Here is a 22,666-nt window from a genome sequence, read left to right on the forward strand (position 1 = left end):
TTAACCTTTGAGAATCATGGGGCAGCTTGAGCCAATCCCAACTGACATCGAGTGAGAGGTGGTATGCACCCTGGACAGGTCAGATTATTGATCATTTTTGATACAATGATCAAACTGAAACAAACCAAACTTTAGTAATCTCATGTTGATAGTTACCTTTGCAAAGTCTCGGCTCTTGGTTCTCATCTTGTTGACCTGGGACTCAGCGATGTCTGCTCGCTCCTGCGCCTCCTCCAGCTCATGCTGCACCTTCCTTAGCTTAGCAAGATAAATGTTGGCCTGCTCCTCCTGTAGGAACAACAACACGATAAGCTCAGGTATAAACATGATAAAAAAACGTTTTTATTTGTTGCGAAGGTCTTACAGCTTCCTCATTGTGCCGCTTGTATGCCTTGACTTTGAGTTGCAGCTTGTCCACCAGGTCCTGAAGTCTCAAACCGGTCTTCTTGTCCTCTTCAGTCTGGTAAGTGAGCTCCTTGACTCTCCTCTCGTATTTACGGATTCCCTTGATGGCCTCCGAGGCTCTTTTCTGCTCGATCTCTACTTCACCCTCCAGTTCACGCATCTACAAGAGAAATCAAGACACCCGACACCCGACATCAGCTGCACTTATTGTTTAAATGACGCTACCGAAATCTCACATGAATGAGTGTGATACCCGAGTTTCCAGTTTCTGGAGCTGCTTCTTGCCCCCCTTCAAAGCCAAGCTCTCAGCCTCATCCAGACGGTGCTGCAGATCCTTCACAGACACCTCCAGGTTCTTCCTCATCCTCTCCAGGTGGCTGCTCGTGTCTTGCTCTTTCTTCAGCTCCTCTGCCATCATGGATGCCTACATCCATTGTGTGTAATTCAGAGTTTGTTTCAAAACAACAGAGCTTGAACTACTGAAGGCCGCTTGATGATTGCCTTTTCTCAAAGTTTTTAATCACACCATTTGGAATTCTAATTGCTGAACATAATTAAAGTGAAAACTTTTGATATTTACATCAGTGATGGCTTTCTTAGCTTTTTCCTCTGCATTGCGGGCCTCTTGGATTGCATCCTCCACCTCACCCTGCAGCTGGCTCACATCTGCCTCCAGCTTTCTCTTCGAGTTTAGAAGACTGGTGCTCTGCAGATAAATGACAGACAAGAAACTGATGGAATAAAATTAACATATACCCACAGTTTGCAGTTATGCCTCTAACAGAAGAGCACAGATGATATAAAGTTGTAAAGTTGAAATAACTCAACTGTATATGTAGCTCACTGCAAATAAAAAGATCTGCAACTTGCACAAAAAATCTCCCTATTCCACTATCATAGTCTTAATCTCCTCATTTTTTTTCAGTGAGAAGAGATACTATCATTCAATGTCAAAACAACACTGCTCCTTCATTGCAACTATTAGACCAAAACAATCAAAATATTACACACCCTTGTTCTGGATAACAGATTCGCTTTTAGCTCATCTTTTGGTCTCCACCATTTCCTGAGAATTGTATCTGACTCTTTAACAGCTGAATGCTAGAAACATGATTCTGGAAAAGAGGCTCACCTGAGAGTGCAGCAGCCCAACTCTTTCGGCGGCATCAGTGAGTTCCTGTTCAGCTAATTTGCGGCCTCGTTCCGCCTGTTCCAGCGCAGCAGTGAGCTCCTCCACCTCTGCCTGCAAAAGGCTGCTCCTGCGCTCCACCATGGCCACCTGCTCCTTCAGGTCCTCCTGGCTGTGCAGGGCCTCATCAAGGTGAAGGGTTTGTTCCTGCATGGAGAAATAATGATAAAAGTTCTATAATCTATCCAAAATGGGTTTAAAAGTTATTCTGGAGAATGGTGTTGAGCAATATTTCACTTTAAGGTGGGCCTGCATATTCCTCAGCTGCTTTTGGGCTTCAGCAGCCTGCCGATTGGAGTGGCTCAGCTGGATCTCCATCTCATTGAGATCAGTCTCCATCTTCTTCCGGACTCTCATGGCATCATTCCTGCCGCGTGTCTCAGCATCCAAGGCAGACTGCATGGTTTCCACAATGCGCTGGTGGTTGCGTTTCATCTGCTCCAGCTCCTCATCCTTCTCAGCCAGCCTGCGATCGACCTCTCCTTTGACTTGAGTGAGCTCCAGCTGGACGCGGAGGATTTTGGATTCCTCATGCTCCAGAGAGGCCTGGGGTTTAGATTAAGATAAATAATAAGGAAAAATCTAAATTTTTTTTTCATATTTCAGGAAGTATTCATTTTTTTAAATATCACATAGACTTACTTCAGCCTCTTCCAGAGCATTCTGGATCTCTGTCTTCTCATTTTCCGCTTGTTTCATAGTCTTCTCAATCTCGTGGATGGCTTTGCCATTTTCTCCAAGTTGTTCAGTCAGATCCAAGATTTCCTCTAAAAATACAATATTTATTTTCTTAACATGTATTATATTTGTTTAATGAAAATACCCCTACAAAATCCCCGTAGGCACTATTGGTGTTTATTAATTACAATCAGATTTATTTTTAAAAAAATGTGTAGGATATGAAGGTTAAACCTTAAGAAAATAGCGTTATAGTATTTTGTAGTAATATACACACGTTGCAGGTTTTTATTATCTCGTTTGAGAACATCAAGGTGCTCCAAAGCTTCCTCGTAAGAGTTCTTAATCTTGAAGAGCTCAGTGCTGAGGGAGCGAGACTCCTTCTGTGATCCGTCGAGCTCTGCCTGACACTCCTCATACTTCTGCTTCCACTCAGACAGAATCTAAGGAAGAGGAAAAATTATATATTGGTTTGGATAACAATGGTCCCTTTTAGTTTTTCTCTGACCTACCTCATGACAAGTGTTTAAAATAGCAAACTTAAATGGCTGTTTAAACTAAATATGTGTTGACCACAATTTAAAGGTTCAGTGTGTAGAATTTAGTGACATCTAGTGTTGAAGTGTCATGTTGCAGCTGAAAACCCCTCACCTCGGGGGTACATTTGGATGACTGTAAAATCCAAAGGGGTTCTATAGAGAGAGGACTCGCTCCTGATGATACAAATACAATGTAATAAATTATAAAAGGTCCATTCTAGGGTACAATATAAATTTTACAATTCGGATGAAACACACTAGTGAAAGCATCACTAGGATTGTTTTACATTCAGTTCCTGTCAATAGATCCCTTTCATCTAAATCGTACACACTGAACCTTTAAGAATTTGGCATAATTAATTTACATGCCTTTGTTACCTTATCAAAACTTCTCTGCTTTTTATCCAAGACAGCTGCTTGAGCATTTGCCCTTTCCACATCGATCATCAGGTCCTCCACCTCTCCCTGCAGCCTCTGCTTCGTCTTCTCCAAAGACGAGCACTTGGCGTTCACAGCCTCGATGCCCTCCTCAGCCTCCTGCAAACGTTGAGCAAGCTTTTTCCTGCAAATCATTAATTGAAATACCGTTAATAGTTGTCACATATTGCATTTTAAATATCTCAGGTATTTTTACATTATTAGAACAACTCTCACTTAGCCTCTTCCAGCTCATCATTGCGCTGGATGGCATCAGTCTCGTATTTGGTTCTCCACTGGGCAATCTCACTGTTTGCCTTGGACATTGCTCTCTGCAGCTCGGCCTTGGCCTCCTGCTCCTCCTCGAACTGCTCTCTGAGCAGATCGCAGTCGTGACGTGCAGATTGCAGGGCATGGGCAAAGGCATTTTTAGCCTAAAAGAAAGGCATATATGAAAAAATTCTACATCTGTATATGTGAAATATGAAGCTAGAGCCAGAAGGCAGTTGGCTTAGCTGTGGATATACATGAAGCAGGGAGAGAAACAACTAGCAGTGTTTTGGCAGAGAGAGATAGTTCCAGTTTGTAACTTCCACAACTTGTCATTTCTGTTGTATACTGATCAAATAAAGGAGATAGGCTTTGCTGTAGGTACTGCTAGAGGGACAGCCAATGTTCTGCTAGTGCTGGCTTTAAAGGCCTATTTACAAATTTAAAAGAAAAGGCTTCAAAGATGTATGCATTTTAAGGCAGCCAGAACAAGTTGAAAACCTAGCAGAGATTCCAAGATGGAATAAGCAAAGGCTCCAGCTAACCAGTTAGCCTACTGACCTTCACAGATCATTAATGTAACACTGAGTGCAGTACTGCAACACACCTTTGTTTCTTCTTCACCCTGCCTTTTCAGTTCCTCAATTTGCTGAGTGAAGGCAAGCTTAGCCCTGGACATCTGAGAGAGTATCGCCTCTTTCTCCTCAAGAAGACGAGAGAACTCACCTGATTAAGAGATGTTAGATAGAAAAATTGGAAAAGAGACAAGTGTTGGTCTTTATAAGTGTGTTCAATATCATCCGTTCTGCTAAGAAGGTGATCGGCTGCAATCTGCCATCTCTACAGGACCTGTTTGCCTCTAGGACCCTGAGGCGTGCAGGTAAGATTGTGGCTGATCGTTCCCACTCGGGTCACAAACTCTTTGAGGTTCTTCCCTCGGGCAGGAGGCTGCGGTCCATCAGGACCAAAACCGCCCGCCACAAGACCAGCTTCTTCCCGGCTGCAGTTGGCCTTATCAACAAGGTCCGGGACCCCCACCTGACTCTGACTTTTATTCCGCCCCTACACCTCAAGGATGTGTTAAATTAACATATTATATTATATTATATTATACTGCATTACATTGCATATTGCAATCTGACACTGTTTTGCATTTTGCATTTCACTTTTTACTTCACTTTTTATATCTTTTATCTTTTATATATTTTTATTTAGATATGTTTATGTCTAAATAAATGTTACTTTGTATAAATATTAGAAAAAGTGAGTAAATAAGAAGTAAATAGTGAATAAATATATATTGTTTCTTTTTATTGCTTTTCTTATGTGTGTTGTATTTATTGTCTTTTTATGTTTCTATGTTCATTGCATGGACCAATAACCAGAGCAAATTCCTTTTAGTTGTAAACTTACTTGGCAATAAATACCTTCTGATTCTGATTCTGATAATTTGCAGTCCACAGGTGCTTACCATTTTCATTCTGAAGTCTTGCCATTTGAGTATTAAGTTCAGTGATCAGACGAGTGTTCTCATCATGTTTCGTCTTGTAGTCACTCAGTTGGTCCTCCAAAGAGTGGCACAGCTTCTCATAATTAGTCTGATATCATTAAGAAAATAAATTAAACTGTTTAGCATGTCATTTTCACTACACCCACTTACTATACTGGTGGAGCTTACCTTAGCCTTGACCATGACCTCCATGCTGCTGGACAGGTCGTCAATCTCCATCTTGTACTCACTCTTCTCCTTCTCCAGCTTCTGCTTCACTCTCTGCAGGGTGTCAATTTGCTCTCCCAGCTCAGCCATGCTGTCAGCATGTTTCTTCCTCAGAGCGGCAGCAGTGGCCTCATGGTGCAGTGTTGACTCCTCAAGGTCCCGTCTCAGTTTCTGAAACTCGGTCTCTCGCTTCTTGTTCATCTCTATCTGAGCAGCGGTGGCTCCTCCGGCCTCCTCCAGCCGCTCACTGATCTCCTCCAGCTCCCTGGAAAAAACAGCCCTTTGCTTTTCTACTTTTACTCTGGCTGCACGTTCACCTTCAATCTCCTCTTCCAGCTCTTCAATGCGAGCCTAGGTAAACCACCCAAAATAATCAAAATGTCATCCTTTGACTTTATGGTATTTCAATTTTTGCATTTCTTTTTCTTCAACTACCTGAAGTTCCTTGATCCTCTTTTGAGATTGTACAGCCACACTCTGCTCATCCTCAATTTTGGCAACAAGTTGGCTGAATTCAAAGTCTTTCCTGTTAGACAAAAATCATATCATATGTTTAGAGGAGATGTTAAGTATATAACATTATTTTTAGCACTGATGCGCCCGTGCATACTTTTTGAGGTGTTCCTCCAGCTGTTGTTTGTTATTTTCCAGATCCATTATGGATTCCTGGGCAAGTTTAAGATCCCCTTCGAGCTTCCTTTTGGCCCTCTCGACATCCATCCGGACCTTCTTCTCTTGTTCCAGAGAGCCCTCAAGCTAACACATGCAAACTTTTTCAGCAAAATGCTCAAGCCACATATGCATTGATTTCCAAAGTCTACATGGCCTTAGACCTACATCATCAACTTGTTGCTCCAGCTTGATCTTAGCTTTAGTCAGAGAGTTGACTTTGTCTTCCTCTGCTTGCAGGTCATCCAGTGTCTGCTGATGAGCTTCCTGAAGCGCCAACTTCTCTTTGGATAATTTGGCGATGGTATCATCAAGAGAGGACATTTCTTCAGTCAGATTCTTCACCTGAATGCATAAAAAGAAGTAAATGTATTAGTAAATGTGTTCAGTTTGACAGTCAGATGATTGTCCGAATGGTACAAATAGTACCTTGTTTTCAGTGGCATGTTTTTCCTTCTCTACTTTAGCCAAGGTGAGTTCCAAGTCATCAATGTCTTTCTTCAGCTCAGAGCACTCATCCTCCAGCTTCCTCTTCTTGGCAGTCAGCTCAGCATTCACCTCCTCCTCGTCCTCTAGTCTCTCACTGAGTTCTTTGGTTTTGGTCTCCAGCAAGATCTTGTTCTTTATCAGTCCTTCACACCTTTCTTCTGCATCTGCCAGGCTCTCACTTTCCTATTCAATAAAAGTACGCAATATACATTTTTGTAGCATGCAGCTCTTCTTACATATGACTTACTTTAACACATGCAGTCAGTGTGACTTTGCTGTATGTTTTGCAACAACTCACAGATTGAATATGCAGACTCAAGTCATTCTTCTCCTGAAGCAGGGAAACCATTTTGGCTTCCAGGTCCTTCTTCTTGGCCTCAGCTTTGGCTAAGTCCTCCTTGCACTTGGCAAACTCCACTTTCATGATGGCCATCTCCTTCTCAGTCTCAGCACTCCTCAAGAGTGGTTTGATCTTGAAGTAAAGCTTCATCCATGGCCAGTGTTTTACATTCATGAAAGAGCGAATGTTGTACTGGATAATGTAAATGGCTTCTCTGCAAAGTGATGGAGTTTGTAGTTATTGGGTTCATCATGTTTCAGCAAACTGCAGTATGTTCGACAATCTTTGTTGTCAATGAAACTGAGTATCTGTGATTATATACCATAATTGTTATTACCTACTCTCCATCCTGTTCCCAAGCTCCCTCCTTCTGAGGAAACCACGACACAAGGCTTGAGTAATGGTAATGAGGGAGGCCAGTTTTTCATCCCTCATTTCTTCTAGTAAACCCAAGAGTCCTGCTTTGAAGAACACCTGCAGAAAAAAAAAGAATTTTCATTACCGTTACTGTTAGTGTACCACAAATCAACAAATCTCTAACTCTTAACTCTTTTTTAATGTAACATTTTCAATATGCTTACAATAAGGTATGATGTTAATACCAGTTCTAAATAGCTAGACTAGAAGCCACAGCAAAGAGCATAACCTCTTAGCTTTCCGTGGCTGCCCCCTTCCCTTAAACTCTGCCCACTCTCTCACCTCAAGACCTACAGTTACAAAGCTTGACATCAAAATAACCCTACTATGCTGATAGATGTTCCAACATGTTCTCTGTTTGACATATACTGAGGCCTTTCGTCCCACTAAGACTAACTTACCTTGGTATACCCAAACTTATACTGGTTGTGATCCACATCAATAGACCCCAGGAGCTTTTCAGCAGCTTTCTTGTTGTCAATGAATTGTCCCTCAGGAATCACACTAGCATTTAGCACTTTGTACCTACAATGAAAAGTTGTCATGAAACAAAAGTTATTAACTGATTTCTCGCAAATTTCTCTCGTCTTTGCTTTTTTGTTTACCTTTGCTTGAAATCCCCATACAGAATTCTACTGGGGAAGCCCTTCCTGCAGATTCTGATTCCTTCCAGCACTCCATTACATCGCAGTTGATGGATAACCAGATGGTGTTCCATAATACCTTAAAGTCAGCCAAAGCAATGCCATAATCAAGCTGCCTGATAATCTAGGTATGTCTTATAAGGAGTGCTTGTAGCATTAGGGGAAATACCTGGAGTTTTAGTTTCATTTGGAATCAGACAGCGGACAAAGTGAGGATGGGTGCACCTGAGATTTGTCATCAGCTTTCCAAGGTTCTCCTGTAAGGGATTATTATCGTCATTATTTCACAATCATCACCACCTAATATTATTTTAGTTTGGAGTTACCCTGAAGAGGGCTGACACAGTCTGGAAGGAAGAGCCCTTCTTCTTTGCTGCTTTCTTGGCAATTCCACCAACGTTTTCTAAAAAACAAAGGTTTTATAATTGGCTCAAATTCTACTCTGAAAAGGAATAAAGGTTAAAAATTTTAACAGATTTACCATCTACTGAGGAGTAAGTAGAATAGAGGAACGCTAATAGTTTGAGGCCGGCTTTCTGGTACAGCTGGACTACAGTCTCATTCAGTGGGTCCTTGTTCTTGTCTAGCCAGCCTGTGATACTGTAGTCCACAGTGCCAGCGTAGTGCACCAGGGAGAAGGTAGCCTCAGCCCTGCCTTTGACAGGCTTGGGCTTCTGGAAGTTGCCTGATTTCCCAAGATGTTGGTCATACAGCTTGTTTTTGAAGGTGGTGTCTGATGCCTTGGGAAACATACACTCCTCTTCAAGGATGGAAAAGATGCCCATTGGCTGTTGAAAGTGGTACAAAAAAAAATTTCAACAAAAACATTAGGTATTATCAATTTTTTTCCGTAATATTATGTCTGAATAAGTCAAACCTTTTCAATAAGCTCTATACAAGCAGCCAGGTCCATCCCAAAGTCAATGAACTCCCATTCGATGCCCTCTTTCTTATACTCCTCTTGCTCCAGCACGAACATGTGATGGTTGAAAAACTGTTGCAGTTTTTCATTGGTGAAATTGATACAAAGCTGTTCCAGACTGTTGTACTGAAAAACAAACCCTTTTGAGTGTAATCACCATTATTGGTCATGATTTCCAGTGAATGCACTAGTCAGCGCCAACTTACATCAAATATTTCAAACCCAGCAATGTCCAGGACTCCTATAAAGAACTGTCTGGGTTGCTTGGTGTCGAGCATCTGATTAATGCGAAAGACCATCCACAGAAACATCTTCTCATACACCGATTTGGCCAAAGCACCAATGGAGTTGTAGACCTGCACAATGGCATGCTCCAGTAAGATTACAACACATTTTGGAAATAAAACCTCTAAACAATATAAGATATGATGTGTGATATTGTACAACTTCATTTCATTTTACATGTACGCATGCAGCAGGTATAAAAATACCCTTTAAGTTGAGCTAATCACATGTAAATGAATATTGATTGGTGCTGCAAGTATTTTTTAACCTCAACTCCACAGTATTAGCCCTAATATGATTTTTGAGGTGCATGACATAAACTATTAAATGGAGTGATATGAAATCAACGGACCTACCTGCTGAACAGTTTGCCCTTTGGTCACATACTCATTCCCAACCTTCACTCTAGGGTAACACAGTGCTTTCAGCAGGTCGGCAGAGTTCAGTCCCATCAGGTAAGCTGATTTGTCAGCCACTGTTTGAAGAAAAAACATAAAATAATAGAAATACAAAGCAGAGTATGTTAAAAGGTAAGTTGAGTAAAATGTAGAATACTATCAAATTAGTTATACATATACCAAACATTTAAAAAAGATGATTGCCGTAAGAGGGAAAAAAATAAATCAAATGTTGATGGCATAAATTCTATGTAACAATTACCCTCTGTTCCATCTGGCTCTGCCTGCTCCTCTCTCTGCTTCTGCTTGAACTTCATATTCCCATAATGCATCACAGCACCTGTTAGCTTGTAGATGCCAATCCTCTCCTCTCCAGTGAAGCCGAGGGTGTCGATAGCGCTCTGAAAGCACATCGGTGAAGATGCACTGTATGTTTCATGTTAGCAGTGACGGGGAAAAAATCTATTTTAAATGTGACTTACATCAGTGGCCATTAGTTCATCACTGTCATTGATACTGGCCACACTGATCTCCCCCTGGCTGACAAACGGGAAGTCGTAGGGGTTGGTGGTGATGAGCAGAGTCTCTGGATGGGAAATGAAAGACATGCATGAATCATGCAATATAGACACACACTGTAAATAGAAAATCCCCCCACCCCCCAAAAAAAGAAATTTGAATTTTAAAAGATTTGATATAATGCAGATAAACAAGACATTTGCTAAAACTGTTACCTATGAGCTCAGGCTTTTTGTTGGACATGATCTGGTAGAAAATATGGTAACTCCTCTCTGAAGACAGCTGGAACGTTACTCTTGATTTTTCCAACAAATCTACCAAGAGAAGCAAGACTCACTTAAGCACAGGACTCTCACAACAAAACACTGTGTAAATCTTCACTGTTATCTAGCTCACAAGTTTCAATGTCTGCGGAAGACAGTTTTCCTGTGGTTCCAAAGTGGATTCTGATGAATTTGCCCTGAAAGGGAAAAAGTTAATGTATAAGTCTAAAAATGTGAAAATAAGGTATGAGCATTAACAAACATTCTATCTTCGTACTCACAAAACGTGAAGAGTTGTCATTCCTGACAGTTTTGGCATTTCCAAAAGCCTCTAGCAGTGGGTTAGCAGAGATGATCTGGTCCTCCAGATTGCCCTACAGCAGCCGGAAGAAGAAAATAAGATGCAATAAATGCTGGCAATTATAATTAGTGGTTGATCATGTTGCGTCATTGAAAGAAAAACATTGTCTCACCTGAAATTTTCCAGAGACACTAACATCTTTTTTCCTGTCCCCAGACACTGCGATTGTCGCAAAGTACTGGATGACACGTTTGGTGTTTACAGTCTTTCCTGCACCGGATTCTCCGCTACGGAAAAAATACACGTCAGATAATTTCCTCTTTAGTAATAAGTGTCAAAGATAGGTTCTAGCAGTTGCATCTATATGCAGCTTTAGCTTACGTGATGAGGATGGACTGGTTTTCTCTGTCTAGAAAAACAAAAAACACCACGGTAATATTATAAAGAATTCAAGTTTAGCATCATAATCCATTAGAAAACTGAATACAACGTTGATAGTTTTTTTATTATTTGAGATTACCAGTGAGCATGAACTGGTAGGCGTTGTCAGAGATGGAGAAGATGTGTGGTGGAGCCTCCTGGCGCTTTTTGCCCCTGTAGTTCACCACCACTTCTTGGTTGTACACCGGGAGCCACTTATAAGGGTTCACAGTGACACAGAAGAGGCCTGAGTAGGTCTACAATCAAACAAACACACAGGATTCGTTGATTTAAAAGCCAAAATGTGTCTAGACAACTTACAGCAAAATGTAAAATATGTGAATTTTCTCATGCGAATTATCAAATGATAACTTCATGTCTTTAAGTGAGTTATGTCCCAAACAAAGTCATATTGGTATTTGAAGACAAAGTATTCAAAACTGATGGCTATTGCTTTTTCTGATTATTCAGAATGAGACCAGTTTGGCAGTAAAACTTTTTTATATATTCACAAAGATATACATACATATGCTTATGCAATAAGCAATACTACTACTACTACTACTACTACTGCTACTACTACTACTATTACTACTACTACTAATAATAATAATAAATTGACGTAGCAGTTTGCAACAGAGGTGAGATGCAACAAAGTGTATTTACTTAGTAACTGTACTTAAGTACATTTTTCATGTAACCGTACTTTACTTAAGTAGCTTTATTTGGGGTATTTTTCACTTTTACTTCAAAACATTTAATAGCAATTCACTACTAGCATTATTAACTGTACAACCAAGGTAAGCAGGCTTCAGATTCAAAATTCTGTTTCCTGCATTCAATTCTTTAAGATCACAGATTTTTCCTTGATCAGATTTGATCGAGGCTGCTCCGGTGACTTCATCATCACCACTTGATTCAGACATGACTAAATCACGTCAAATGAGAGAGCCCAGTAAAAAAAATAACACAAACACATAGAAAAGTGCTATGAAGCGGTACTAGTTAAAATTTCAAATATTCCACTTTTAAAATAGATTCTTAAAAATTGTATGATAGACATATTTGAACAAACGTATTACCTTTTCAGTGCTTACTAGGATGTATAACATTTCCCAGTTTTATAAGTTACATGGAATGATATCTTGAATCTTAACCTTGATGTTTTTCCACTCTGGCAGTCCAGATTATGCATCTCCAGTACCATACATTACGAACATGTTCCAGCTCTGATGCTGCTCTACTCGGTCTCTGTCGAGCTCCACATTGTATCGTGTGACCAGTGACCGTCAGCAGCTGAATGTTGTGTGACTCACATAGATCATCCATGCTGCGTAACGCTCTTTGAGGTTAAACAGCACCGCGGCCTCGTTGAGGTGGGTCATCATGGCCATGTCCTCAATCTTGTCGAACTTGGGCGGGTTCATGGGGAAGACTTCATCATCCTTCACTGTAACAACCTGTGAGGGTGAGGAGCGACGTGCTCTTCATCAGGGAAATAATTCAATAATCCAGAGTGTGCCAGTTTATGGAATGAGGTATCGTAAAACTGTAAGTAAAGCTCATATATACTTTATTTTGTGTAAATAAGGCTCTGAAGGGACATGCTTAGATAATAATTTGTAATATGGCCTAAAAACAAACTTTATACAAAAAAAAAAAAAAAGCCTCATTCACCATTACATACCTTTCCTGTGTCGGTTTTAACAGTTGCGTTGCTACCGTCCTTGATTTGCAGAATGCCTTTGACAAACAGCTCCTTTGGATCCACTACATACACGGCAGTTTTGGCATCGAAGGGCCTGTTCTGGGCTTCGATTCTCTCCCGTTCCGGCCTCCTCAGGTACGGGGCAGCCTCCCCAAACACACTCATCTCAGCATCCGAACTCATCTCTGGAGTGCACCCTAGGGAGGACTGAAAGGTTAGAAGACTGATCTTACATTACTCTTTCTGATAGATCTGAACACTTACCTCCGTCAGCCACAGAAGATCTGCTTTTGGTTCCTCCACCTGGAGACACCCGTATCAGAACAAAGATGGAATGCCCACAAGGGGAGTCTGTGTATTTCACAGCCCCACACAACAATGGTACAGGACAATACCGACACCAGCAGAAGACCCTGCTGAAAAATGTGGACAGCTTTGACACTTACTGCTTTTATAAGGTCCCTCTTGATGCATCAGGAGAGACAGCAAACCCCTATATTTAGGTCAAAGCTTCTAATGAATGTGGGTGGAGAGAAGCCTGATTAGCATGATTATTCTGACATGTGATATCATGGAGATGTCCCTGAGCTTTTGTTATAAATCTGTGGCGGGCAGCAACTGCAGCTCAAGAAAATAATGAATTCCAAGGGAGGGTGACCTCTGCCAGAGATACAGCGCTCACAGCTTAAACGTCCCAGGCGTGCAGAGACCGACATGCTGTTTGTTTAGCATCTTGATCGTCTTTGGGAGATTTAAAATGTACATCCCCGTGTTTGAAGAGCATAAATGATATCATCCATTTAAGCCCTGCAGTTGTCCAAGGCGCTGTGTTCAGCTATTTAAAGTTTAAACAAATTTGCTGTCTTTCCAAGTGTGAGAAAATCCGAACCTGCTCACGTTAAAGAGCTAAGAGCCAGGGGCTATGTTCAACTTAGCTTCGTATGACTCGATGCTGAACATATTTGAGTCATGATTTGTACTGTAGAATAAAATCATGAAACTCTTTCAACAAGTGTTAAAAACTAAATTTGGTATACTTATCTAATGAAGTCAAATGTGTGAATAAATTAATTTTATTGATGTTGTGGGGTAGAGTGGTCGTCGGTGGTTCCAGTCTTCCCCATCTTTATGCTGAAGTGTCCTTGGGCAAGAGATTGAACCCCTATACTGGCCCCTTATAGATTTTAAATTCACTAATTTTAAGTCGCTTTGGATAAAAGTGTCAGCCAAATGAAATGTAATGTAATGTAATGTAAAGCTTACCTCATCCATGTTAGTGGATACGACAATGACCAAACTCAAAAGTCAAAGAACACATCAAATATATTTTTCTCAAAGATGGTTTCTGTCATTTCTGGTAGTTCCTATCACTTTGATGTGTCTTCATTTTTCTGGTAAGATTAGTTTTTATCAGTTAGCTCCATCCCCTGATCCAACCTAGCTCCAAATGATTTATCACAAGAAGGCATTGTTTGTATCAATGATATTTTGACTTTGTTTCTGGATAGTGGGGAAAATGGAGACTCAACATTAGAGTCCATGATACAGCCCTATATTGATGAAAGTGATGTAAATCTTTTCATCTAGTCGTATTAAGCTATTACATATACGTGTATAGGGTATGATACTTCAGATATGATTTGAAATGTTACGAGTTTTTCACTAAATGAACAATATTTTGTCTGGCATGATTATGATCACTTTAAAACAAAACTGCTCCTTGTGTGTCATGACAAAGGTTTTGAATTCAATCTGAGTCACTTCATCTTTTCTTTTATCTTGGATGGTTAACATTGAGTGTTCGCACACATTTCAATATTTAAGTAACATAAACAATTCCACCGCCTCTGAGGCTTATTAACAGTTTTAAACTAAACTTGCTATTGCTTTGACAAGCTTATAAATAAAGGCTTAGCTGATGAATCCCTCAATAGAAATTCCTTTAGAGATTAGAGTGGGCTAATAGTCGTGTCAGAGATTTGGAGCTCTCTCTTTCCTCCTGCCATCATCTCCCAAAGAATCAACTGTGAGGCACATCAGAGGACAATGTCACCTGACATATATAGATATGGAAAATTATTAAATTGAATTAATTCAAGATAATGCTTGAATTTTATAATATTAAACTTAGGGTTAGGGTTTAACCCCTGAACCTTTTTGTAAATATTGGCGTTAATTTAAAGAATAAATGAGAATGAAAAGATTGATATCAGACACACAGAGTACAGAGCTGGAGCTGGAAGTCTGGAGGAACTGTTCTGTCCAAATGTAAGGGTACAGTGACCAAGTGCTTTGATCTGAAGTTATGTGCTATCACAATTTCTTAAAATTGTCCATCATTTCTGTGCAGCTTGTTTTGACCTAAGTTTATAATACATGCACATTGTATCACTTAACTGTAGCATTGCATCAAAAACATTTATGTATTTTACATTTGTGTTTTTCCTTTCTATCCACAGGCTCAAGCTCCATGTTTAACACACAGACATATCTATTTTCTGATCTCATTCTTGGAAAGAAAGCAAATAAGCATATTTGTACAAAACAATCTTTAATGATTTTTTTGTGACAATTGGTGTGGATAAAAACGCATCTACATTCAGACTAACTGGGCGACCAGTCTAATGTTACATGTCACAAGGTGTAAACAAGGTGGCCGGGCACCCAAGTGAAATAAACAACTCCACTGGCTTTGAGTGAATGGAGATCTTGAGGCCGCCGTCGGTGTGAGGAGAGGAAGATTAGGTGCCTGTAAACTGACAAGGGGGGCGCTAAATCATGAACAAGCAACTAATGAACTTGTGGCTCACCCTGCCTCCATCTTAAGTGTGGTCCTCTTTATAGGGAATTAATAAGGAGTGAGATATTCTTAGGGACTGTCCTCCAGGGGACAACGAGAGTCAGTTTGGGGATAATGATGCAAAGCAAACTGCCTTTCATTTGCCTGTTTTGTAATTACTGACAAACTATTCTATTGACTCAGTGACCGCTCCAGACATTTTGAGAATCACCTCCTTGTGAGTCTCAGAAAGCCCCAGAGAATGCAGGGGGCTGCACAGAGTTCATTCTAATCTTTAATGGAACAGATGGTAAAATCTCATGGCTTATGCGCTAATGTCAAGCCAAGTTCAAGTTGTCTAAATAAAGGGCTGCTACTTTGAGTAACTCAGTCTATTATCCGTCAGAGATACACTTTGATATCATTTGATAACAATTGGAGCTGCCTGAGCTAGAATTCAATAATTATCATTAATAACATAATGAAGCAAAATACTGATTTGATATGTAAATATTCTGTATATAGTCTTCAATTATGGTACTTTCTAGTCTTGATGACCACTCAAAAGGCTTTACAGTACAATTTTGCCATCCACACATTCACACACACATAAAGACGTGTGCTATGTGCTCTATGTGACGCACTTTCTCTTTCACTCACACACTGCCAGCACAGCCATCAGGGGCAATTTGTGGTTCAGCATTTTGCCCAAACACACTTCGGCAAGCAGAATGACTGGAATCTAACCACCGACCCTTTGGTAAGTGGATCACCCAGAGGAGCCACAGCTGCCCATATGTACATTTCATTTAAAGAGTTGCTGCTTTCGACATTCATGACCAGCGTCAATGTTCTGTGCTTGTGGCGGTAGAGGTTTATCATGGAGGAAACTTACATTTTAGAAGTTAGTAAATTAGTCAATATAACTTTGTATAGTTTCAGTTATCTATCTTTAAATCTGTATTTGTATTTGGCTTCAACCCTCTGACTGTGTCTTTCAATCACCTTATGCTTAAAATATTTGTAGAGTCAATAGCTCCATTAGCACATACTTCTTTACAGTAACAGCTTTAAAGTAGTTCTGCAGTGTGACCTATTCTTTACTCATTTTGACCATTTGTTATTCTTATATTATCTATCTATCTATCTATCTATCTATCTATCTATCTATCTATCTATCTATCTATGAGCCACATTAAGTCCCTGTGTGATTTTCCTACAGGAGTATTATAATAAGTAGTACTTTTCTTTGCCGGTCAAACGTAGACTACAGCGCCCTCGAGAGTCACTGTTGGAAAACTACAACCACAACTCAGAATTAATCAAACGTCACCTCAAATTCCAAAGTTTGGCTTTTCAATTAGAGTGAACAGTAAAAGTACAAAATTGTATTAATCATTTCTGCCTCTGATTGGCTCATCTGGATGGTTTTACCCTAATTCTAACTAACCATCACTCTGTATGCCTAATTCTAACCAATCAGTGGCCAGGTAGTCAGGGGTGGGCGGGTGTTCACCAACCCGCCTTGGGTCACGTGTCAGGCACCGTCGTCATGGTAACTGTACACTACCAGGAGCGCACAGAGTTGTTTGTTGATCTTTTACCTGTAAACTGAACTAAAACAAGAAGTGACTCAGAACAATGTCTGAAGTGGGATCTGATGAGTTTGAGGATGAACTCAGTAAACTGGGGGTGAGAGAATATACTTATAAATATACCTGTGTGTGTGTGTGTGTGTGTGTGTGTGTGTGTGTATGTTTGTACTTTCAGCTACATATCTTAACCCTGTGATATACACAAGTAATTCAAACCCCTTCTAATGCACAGCATGGGTACAAAATAAACCGTATTCATTATCTGTGTTATGTCATGCATAGCTGGGTGTTTCTTTGATACATTCATTCCTCTTTCTTGATTTAGGAGAATGCTCCTTTGATGATAAGTCTCCTAAATCATCATAAGAGCATTCTCCATTCTAGACTAAAACATAGTCTAGGTCCTCAGCATCAGAGATCTCCCACTCAGAATCCATACCAGGAATTGCCTCCTTGGCTGAACAAGAAGTGACTCGGAACAATGTCTGATGGTGAATCTGATGAGTTTGAGGATAACACCAGTAAACTTGGGGTGAGAGAACATACTTAGATTAGCTTAGTTTAGCTCGATACTCGTTCAGGTCTGTTGTTATAATGTTAGCTGATTCAAGCTAGCGTTTGCAATGGCAAAATTACATCATAATTTTCCTCATCCTGTTCTTCATACAGTAATCTTTATGAACATGTCAACCGTACTGTATTGGTCATGTTTGACCCATGTGTGTAAAAGTGATGTAGAAATACAAAAAGTATGTTGTTTATAAAGTAAGAAAGGAAAAAGGAAAAGAAGGATTTTTGGTAATCAAAAACAAGATATTTAATGACTACTAAGAACATTAGATGATAAAATACATTTATTTCAAAGCACATATAACAAAGAAACACTCAGCCATGCATGAAATAACACAGGGAATGAATACGGGTCATCTTTGACCCATGTTGTGCATTTGAAGGGTCGTGATACAAAAAGGATTTTTATTCAAAAAGTAACAAAGGAAAAATTTAAACAAAGATTTATGATGAGCAAAAACAAGTTCATTGTGGAATACCGGAAATACTGAATGATGACAGTCATTCACTGCAAAGATATAGAAAATAAAATCTGAACCGGGTCACTTTTGACCCATTTTGTGTATTAAAGGGTTATGGGCCCTTTCCAGCATAAACACTGACCTGGACAGGACCAGTACACCTCCTGGGGACTTAATCTCGGTCCTAATGAGGCTACACCTAATTTATGTGTTCTTGGTTAAAGTTAGGGTTAAGATGTGAATTGTGGTTTGGTTAAGGTTAAAGTAAGGCATGAATTAGTCATGGTTAAGGTTATGGGTAAGGTTTATATACTTCTCATGCTGTGGGGACCCAAATCTGTTTAACTCATAACCTTTTTTAGGTGAAAACATGTTTTAAGGTTGGGTTTAGGTTAACGTTAGGCTAAAAGCTAGGGCTAGGCATTAAGTAGCTATGGTTTTGTGAGTGTATGTGTTCTAAGACTCACGTTTATGTATTTTTGCTTCTTTGACAGGAATACGAAGGGCAGAGAAATGATGCAGGGGAGCGACATGGAGGCGGTAAAGCTATCCTGCCCAACGGGGACAATTATCAGGGACAGTATGAGTTTGGCAAAAGATGCGGAAAGGTATGAAACTGGAGCTGCCTTTGTCTAACTGAATGAATGAATTAATACTGAGGTCGCAGCACAAACTGGCGCCCCAGTTAGGACAAGAACATCTTTAAGTACACATGTAATCATCATGGAGCTCATTCATTAAATATACAGTAGATTCTTGCAGCTCATGGCATCAACAGTCACATCAATCAGTCCATGCACAGTGAGGAAAAGGATAATTAAACAACCACACATTTTTTCCAATAGAGCTAACGCACCACATGAGGCATGAGACCTATTAGCCTTCAGATGTGTAAAATGGCGACATTTGATATCAGTATAGACTGCATAAGTGCAATTTGAACTTACTTTTATAAAAACATTTAATCACTTTGGAAATAATCACTTTCGTAACTAATGCATATCTGTCTTTGACTGTTTTTGTCTCACAGGGGACATACCGCTTCCAGAAAGGGGCGAGATATGAGGGAGACTATAAAAATAACCTAAAACATGGAGAGGGCATCTTCTACTATCCAGATGGCTCTAAATATGAAGGTATATAAAACACCCTTTACGAGGATTGTGTTTCTTTGCATTATTAGTGTGTCTATCAAAGATTAGATTATGAGCTGAAGTTCTGACATAGAGCTATAAAAAACCTGACTTTTGTCGTCGCCTGTCTCTGTCTGTCAGGCTCCTGGGTAGAGAACATGAGACATGGTCATGGTATCTACACTTACGCCAACGGAGACACGTATGATGGAGAGTGGCTGAGTGATATGAGGTTAGTCTACAGCTTTTGACAATACAATATGTACGTGATGACTTTTTTTTTATGTTTAAGTCACATGTGTTGTTTCACCTGTATTATATGACAACATTACAATCTAAGTAAAGACCTAATTCAATTGTAAAGTCTCTGGAATGCTGTTAAAATAAGAGTAACAGACCCAAACTACCAGATATAATCCATCTTTTTTACCTGGACAACACTAAACCTGCTCATTTCCAGGCACGGTCAGGGCATTTACCACTACCAAGAAACTGGCTCAAAGTACAGGGGCTCATGGGTGAATGGCCAAATGGAGTCGGCGGGAGAGTACCTCCACTCTAACCACAGATACGAGGGAAACTTTACCAACAACAAAGTAAGTTCTGTTTTCAAGACTTATTTTGTGAAAAGCTTTGATTTGTCAGTATTTACCAGAAATAATTGGAACATTTTAGATGAACCGTAGACTACATAGGGGGGCATGAATGATGGTCCCCCCTTTTAATCTAAAATGTACCATTTTAAAGTTAATCGGACAATCTCACTCAACTCTGCAGTTCCCCTCACACTCTAATTTTCTGTAATAATTTCTGATAAAACCACTCTGCACTAGACACAAGACAAAATTTGCAATAACATATCTATATCAACATATTAGGAAGCATGTAGTAACTTAATGGACACTACTATCAGAGACTGGAAACCCATGGAATTAGTTTTTACTTTCTTTGACTTTTTGTCACATTTGTGTGAAGTGTATAATTTGACTAAATTTAAAGCGACTGACTGAGTCGAATGTGCTCTTCTTAGTACTCTTCTGGTCTTTTTCTGTGTCTTCAGGATTTGTGAATAGACATTATACTTTGCTAACATGCTAGCTGTATCAACCTTACAAGGCCATTATAGTGCCAACATGACTTTTAGCTTTTGATTCAGGGAAAAAGTAAGAGATGCAGCTGTAAAGCAGGATAAAATCATTATTTCTGCCAGTTGGGAGCAGCATAACACAACAGTGACTTATTGTTGCATTGTAAAGTTGCATATAGCAGCCATTCAGAAATATCAAGCTCTTAAACCCAAACTGCTTTGTGTCGGGAGTTGGGTTGTGGGGAAGCAGTGCACAGTCAGTTCATCAGTGATTTCTCTCTGAAAACAGCTGCCTGCTGCTGTTGGGAAGTAGGTTAAGGAGAGGCTGAACCAAAACAGCAAAGTTGAAACTAAATTAATCACTTCAATGAGCTGAATGATGCAGATATGCTTCATACAGCCGAGGGAAGCTGCTGATAGTCAACATGTGAAGACTTGTCTGTATATGTGACCAATACCACATTGCACAAAGTCATTTGATCCACTCTATAATGAAACTATAAACCTTTTGTAACTCTGTCCTCGGTTTTATTTGTCCTTACCTTTCTGTTCTCATTTTGCAGCCCTACGGCCCGGGGAAGTACGTGTTTGATATTGGGTGTGAGCAGCACGGTGAATTCCTCCAAATTGAAAAAGGGGAGGTAATACAACATCCACCTATTGTTTTAGCTCAATGAGTCAACTAATTTAATTTCCTCACTTTATATTTGACTTCTGCTGTACTGTACACAAACTTTGTCATACGACATGCTTAGACACGGTATGACCATGACAGCTGTGTTGACTGAACCTTCAGCCAGCAGACATGGAGGAGAACAGTAAAGGCATTAAAGCACAGAAGTCGCCCTACCCGGGCTCTAGAGAGGCCTATGCCACCTTAAGAGCAGAGGAGGAGCTGCCACTGTTCCTGTGAAGGACTACTGATGCTGTGTCTTTTCTCAGTAGCATAGATCACTTGGTCAGACATTGTCTGGTACGAGGATTTTGTGGTATTTTCAATATATAAGAGAATGCTTTTTCATATAGATACATTTGTGTTGCTGGCACTAGAAGGATTTTTCAGGCTGCACATGTACCTGTTCAATAGACTTTGTTTAAAGATGGATTATATGTCAGCTTGCTTAAAGTGAAACCAAAAGGGTCCTAATGGCTCCCTGGTGGCCGGCTACATTAAATGTCATCACCCTGCCTCCTGCATGTATGTGGATTGGACATAGACCAAACTGAAAAGTTAAAATACACCTCAGATAAAACATATTCAGTGTTGTTTTCTCTCATTTTATCACAATGATCTACGTTCAGGGGGGGGGGGGGGGGGGGGGATACTTAATGATTGACAGCTAAGCCTGACTCAAAATTGGTCGAGTGGGTGGATGGGCGGGACCTGGTGGCCCAATCACTACTGCACAGACACTGACTTCATATGACGTCATAGCACAGGATGGCGGCACCTGTATTGGAGATGTGTTAGTTTCATTTTCGTGCATTGGGAGAAAGTGGAGACTTGTCCATCGTTATTTACATTCCGTGGCCCGTTCTAAGAGCATGTTTAACATCAAATGCATGATGTGATGGGTCACCTTTGGTCACAGCAAAACTTCAGGATGCATAGAGAACCTAGATGTGTGTTTGAGATGCAAGCGTCCATGTGTTTCATCTCTGCTGAGCCTGACGTCTGCAAATGTTTTCAGGCTCACCCTTGTTCAGCTGAAGATTTGAATGTTTTTCTAACTCCCCTCTTGACAGGATCTATCTGACATGGAGTGGGGCGAGTCGGGGCCCCCCACCACACTCAAGTGGGTTCCCAAGAGCATCACCAACGAGACAGGTGAACCTTATCAAAATGGCAGTGAGAAATACTGCCATACTAAAATACTGAGAACAGTTTTACTCAGCAGACTCCTACCCACCAATACATTTTTTGGGGGAAAAAATCTTGTTCATTCTGTTAAATGTGTAAAGTGCATTTTCCTACATTGTGATCTAAATATAGTTTCAAGGGCTTGTGTACACTTTTTTAGCTTCAATATTTTATATTTTATATATTAGTCTAATGTCAAAATATATTTTCTGGGGCATAAAACGCAATATTTCTCTGGAACAAAATTCAACTTGAGCGTGAATGTTAGTTTAGTAGTTTGCAGTGTTGTTGCTCAAATGCCTGAAATGCTTCAAATGCAGAACTGCAGAAGCCGAGGGATCAAATGAGATCTGAAAATGGTGAATGAGAATACACAATAAGTGACCGTGTAAGTGTATACTCAAGTGTTCCTTTTTTTCAGCTGGGGACAGAGATACAGCTTCACAAGAAGAGGCTGAAGAGATCTGATCTGCGTGATCAACAGAGTCTCCTGCATGTTTCAGCCTTTGTTGGAGTAAAACATAAATAAACTAATCAATCTGTTGAGCCTGTGTATTTGATGCCTTTTTTTACGACAGATCAAATGGTGA

General features: G+C 40.1%; 2 protein-coding genes across 2 annotated transcripts in view; one reads left to right on the forward strand and one right to left on the reverse strand.

Moving 5' to 3' along the window:
* The window catches only part of LOC128427306 (myosin heavy chain, fast skeletal muscle), a 31,503-nt gene continuing 8,837 nt past the window's right edge, over positions 1-22,666 (reverse strand). Inside the window, exons 2-39 of the mRNA XM_053414393.1 lie at positions 12,570-12,787; positions 12,199-12,342; positions 10,983-11,139; positions 10,844-10,871; positions 10,635-10,749; positions 10,443-10,535; positions 10,295-10,358; positions 10,114-10,212; positions 9,862-9,965; positions 9,642-9,780; positions 9,338-9,456; positions 8,903-9,052; positions 8,652-8,822; positions 8,256-8,562; positions 8,101-8,177; positions 7,944-8,031; positions 7,736-7,853; positions 7,532-7,655; positions 7,051-7,187; positions 6,672-6,927; positions 6,314-6,556; positions 6,053-6,229; positions 5,826-5,971; positions 5,651-5,741; positions 5,177-5,566; positions 4,970-5,096; positions 4,106-4,224; positions 3,466-3,662; positions 3,190-3,373; positions 2,550-2,715; positions 2,237-2,361; positions 1,832-2,140; positions 1,538-1,741; positions 986-1,111; positions 659-829; positions 365-565; positions 126-288; positions 1-41 (exon numbers count right to left, since the gene is read on the reverse strand). Coding sequence (XP_053270368.1) covers positions 1-41; positions 126-288; positions 365-565; positions 659-829; positions 986-1,111; positions 1,538-1,741; positions 1,832-2,140; positions 2,237-2,361; positions 2,550-2,715; positions 3,190-3,373; positions 3,466-3,662; positions 4,106-4,224; positions 4,970-5,096; positions 5,177-5,566; positions 5,651-5,741; positions 5,826-5,971; positions 6,053-6,229; positions 6,314-6,556; positions 6,672-6,927; positions 7,051-7,187; positions 7,532-7,655; positions 7,736-7,853; positions 7,944-8,031; positions 8,101-8,177; positions 8,256-8,562; positions 8,652-8,822; positions 8,903-9,052; positions 9,338-9,456; positions 9,642-9,780; positions 9,862-9,965; positions 10,114-10,212; positions 10,295-10,358; positions 10,443-10,535; positions 10,635-10,749; positions 10,844-10,871; positions 10,983-11,139; positions 12,199-12,342; positions 12,570-12,773 — 5,874 coding nt within the window. The 5' untranslated portion in view covers positions 12,774-12,787. The remainder of the gene's footprint in view (positions 42-125; positions 289-364; positions 566-658; positions 830-985; positions 1,112-1,537; positions 1,742-1,831; positions 2,141-2,236; positions 2,362-2,549; positions 2,716-3,189; positions 3,374-3,465; positions 3,663-4,105; positions 4,225-4,969; positions 5,097-5,176; positions 5,567-5,650; positions 5,742-5,825; positions 5,972-6,052; positions 6,230-6,313; positions 6,557-6,671; positions 6,928-7,050; positions 7,188-7,531; positions 7,656-7,735; positions 7,854-7,943; positions 8,032-8,100; positions 8,178-8,255; positions 8,563-8,651; positions 8,823-8,902; positions 9,053-9,337; positions 9,457-9,641; positions 9,781-9,861; positions 9,966-10,113; positions 10,213-10,294; positions 10,359-10,442; positions 10,536-10,634; positions 10,750-10,843; positions 10,872-10,982; positions 11,140-12,198; positions 12,343-12,569; positions 12,788-22,666) is intronic.
* Positions 17,446-22,544, forward strand: rsph1 (radial spoke head component 1). The gene is made up of 8 exons (XM_053414394.1): positions 17,446-17,496; positions 18,490-18,603; positions 19,026-19,131; positions 19,270-19,360; positions 19,589-19,724; positions 20,779-20,856; positions 21,962-22,043; positions 22,498-22,544. Exons 1-8 carry the CDS (start codon positions 17,446-17,448, stop codon positions 22,542-22,544), a joined length of 705 nt encoding a protein of 234 aa, XP_053270369.1.

Source organism: Pleuronectes platessa, chromosome 21 (genome assembly GCF_947347685.1).
Source record: "Pleuronectes platessa chromosome 21, fPlePla1.1, whole genome shotgun sequence".
In the NCBI taxonomy this organism is placed as follows: Eukaryota; Metazoa; Chordata; class Actinopteri; order Pleuronectiformes; family Pleuronectidae; genus Pleuronectes; species Pleuronectes platessa.

Excerpts from the sequence above, each read along its gene's own strand:
- rsph1 (XM_053414394.1), top strand. The coding sequence starts at position 17,446 with ATGTCTGATGGTGAATCTGATGAGTTTGAGGATAACACCAGTAAACTT. Across the intron at positions 19,725-20,778 it reads GAAACTTTACCAACAACAAA|CCCTACGGCCCGGGGAAGTA; the intron begins GTAAGTTCTGTT and ends CTCATTTTGCAG. Across the intron at positions 20,857-21,961 it reads TCCAAATTGAAAAAGGGGAG|GATCTATCTGACATGGAGTG; the intron begins GTAATACAACAT and ends CCCTCTTGACAG.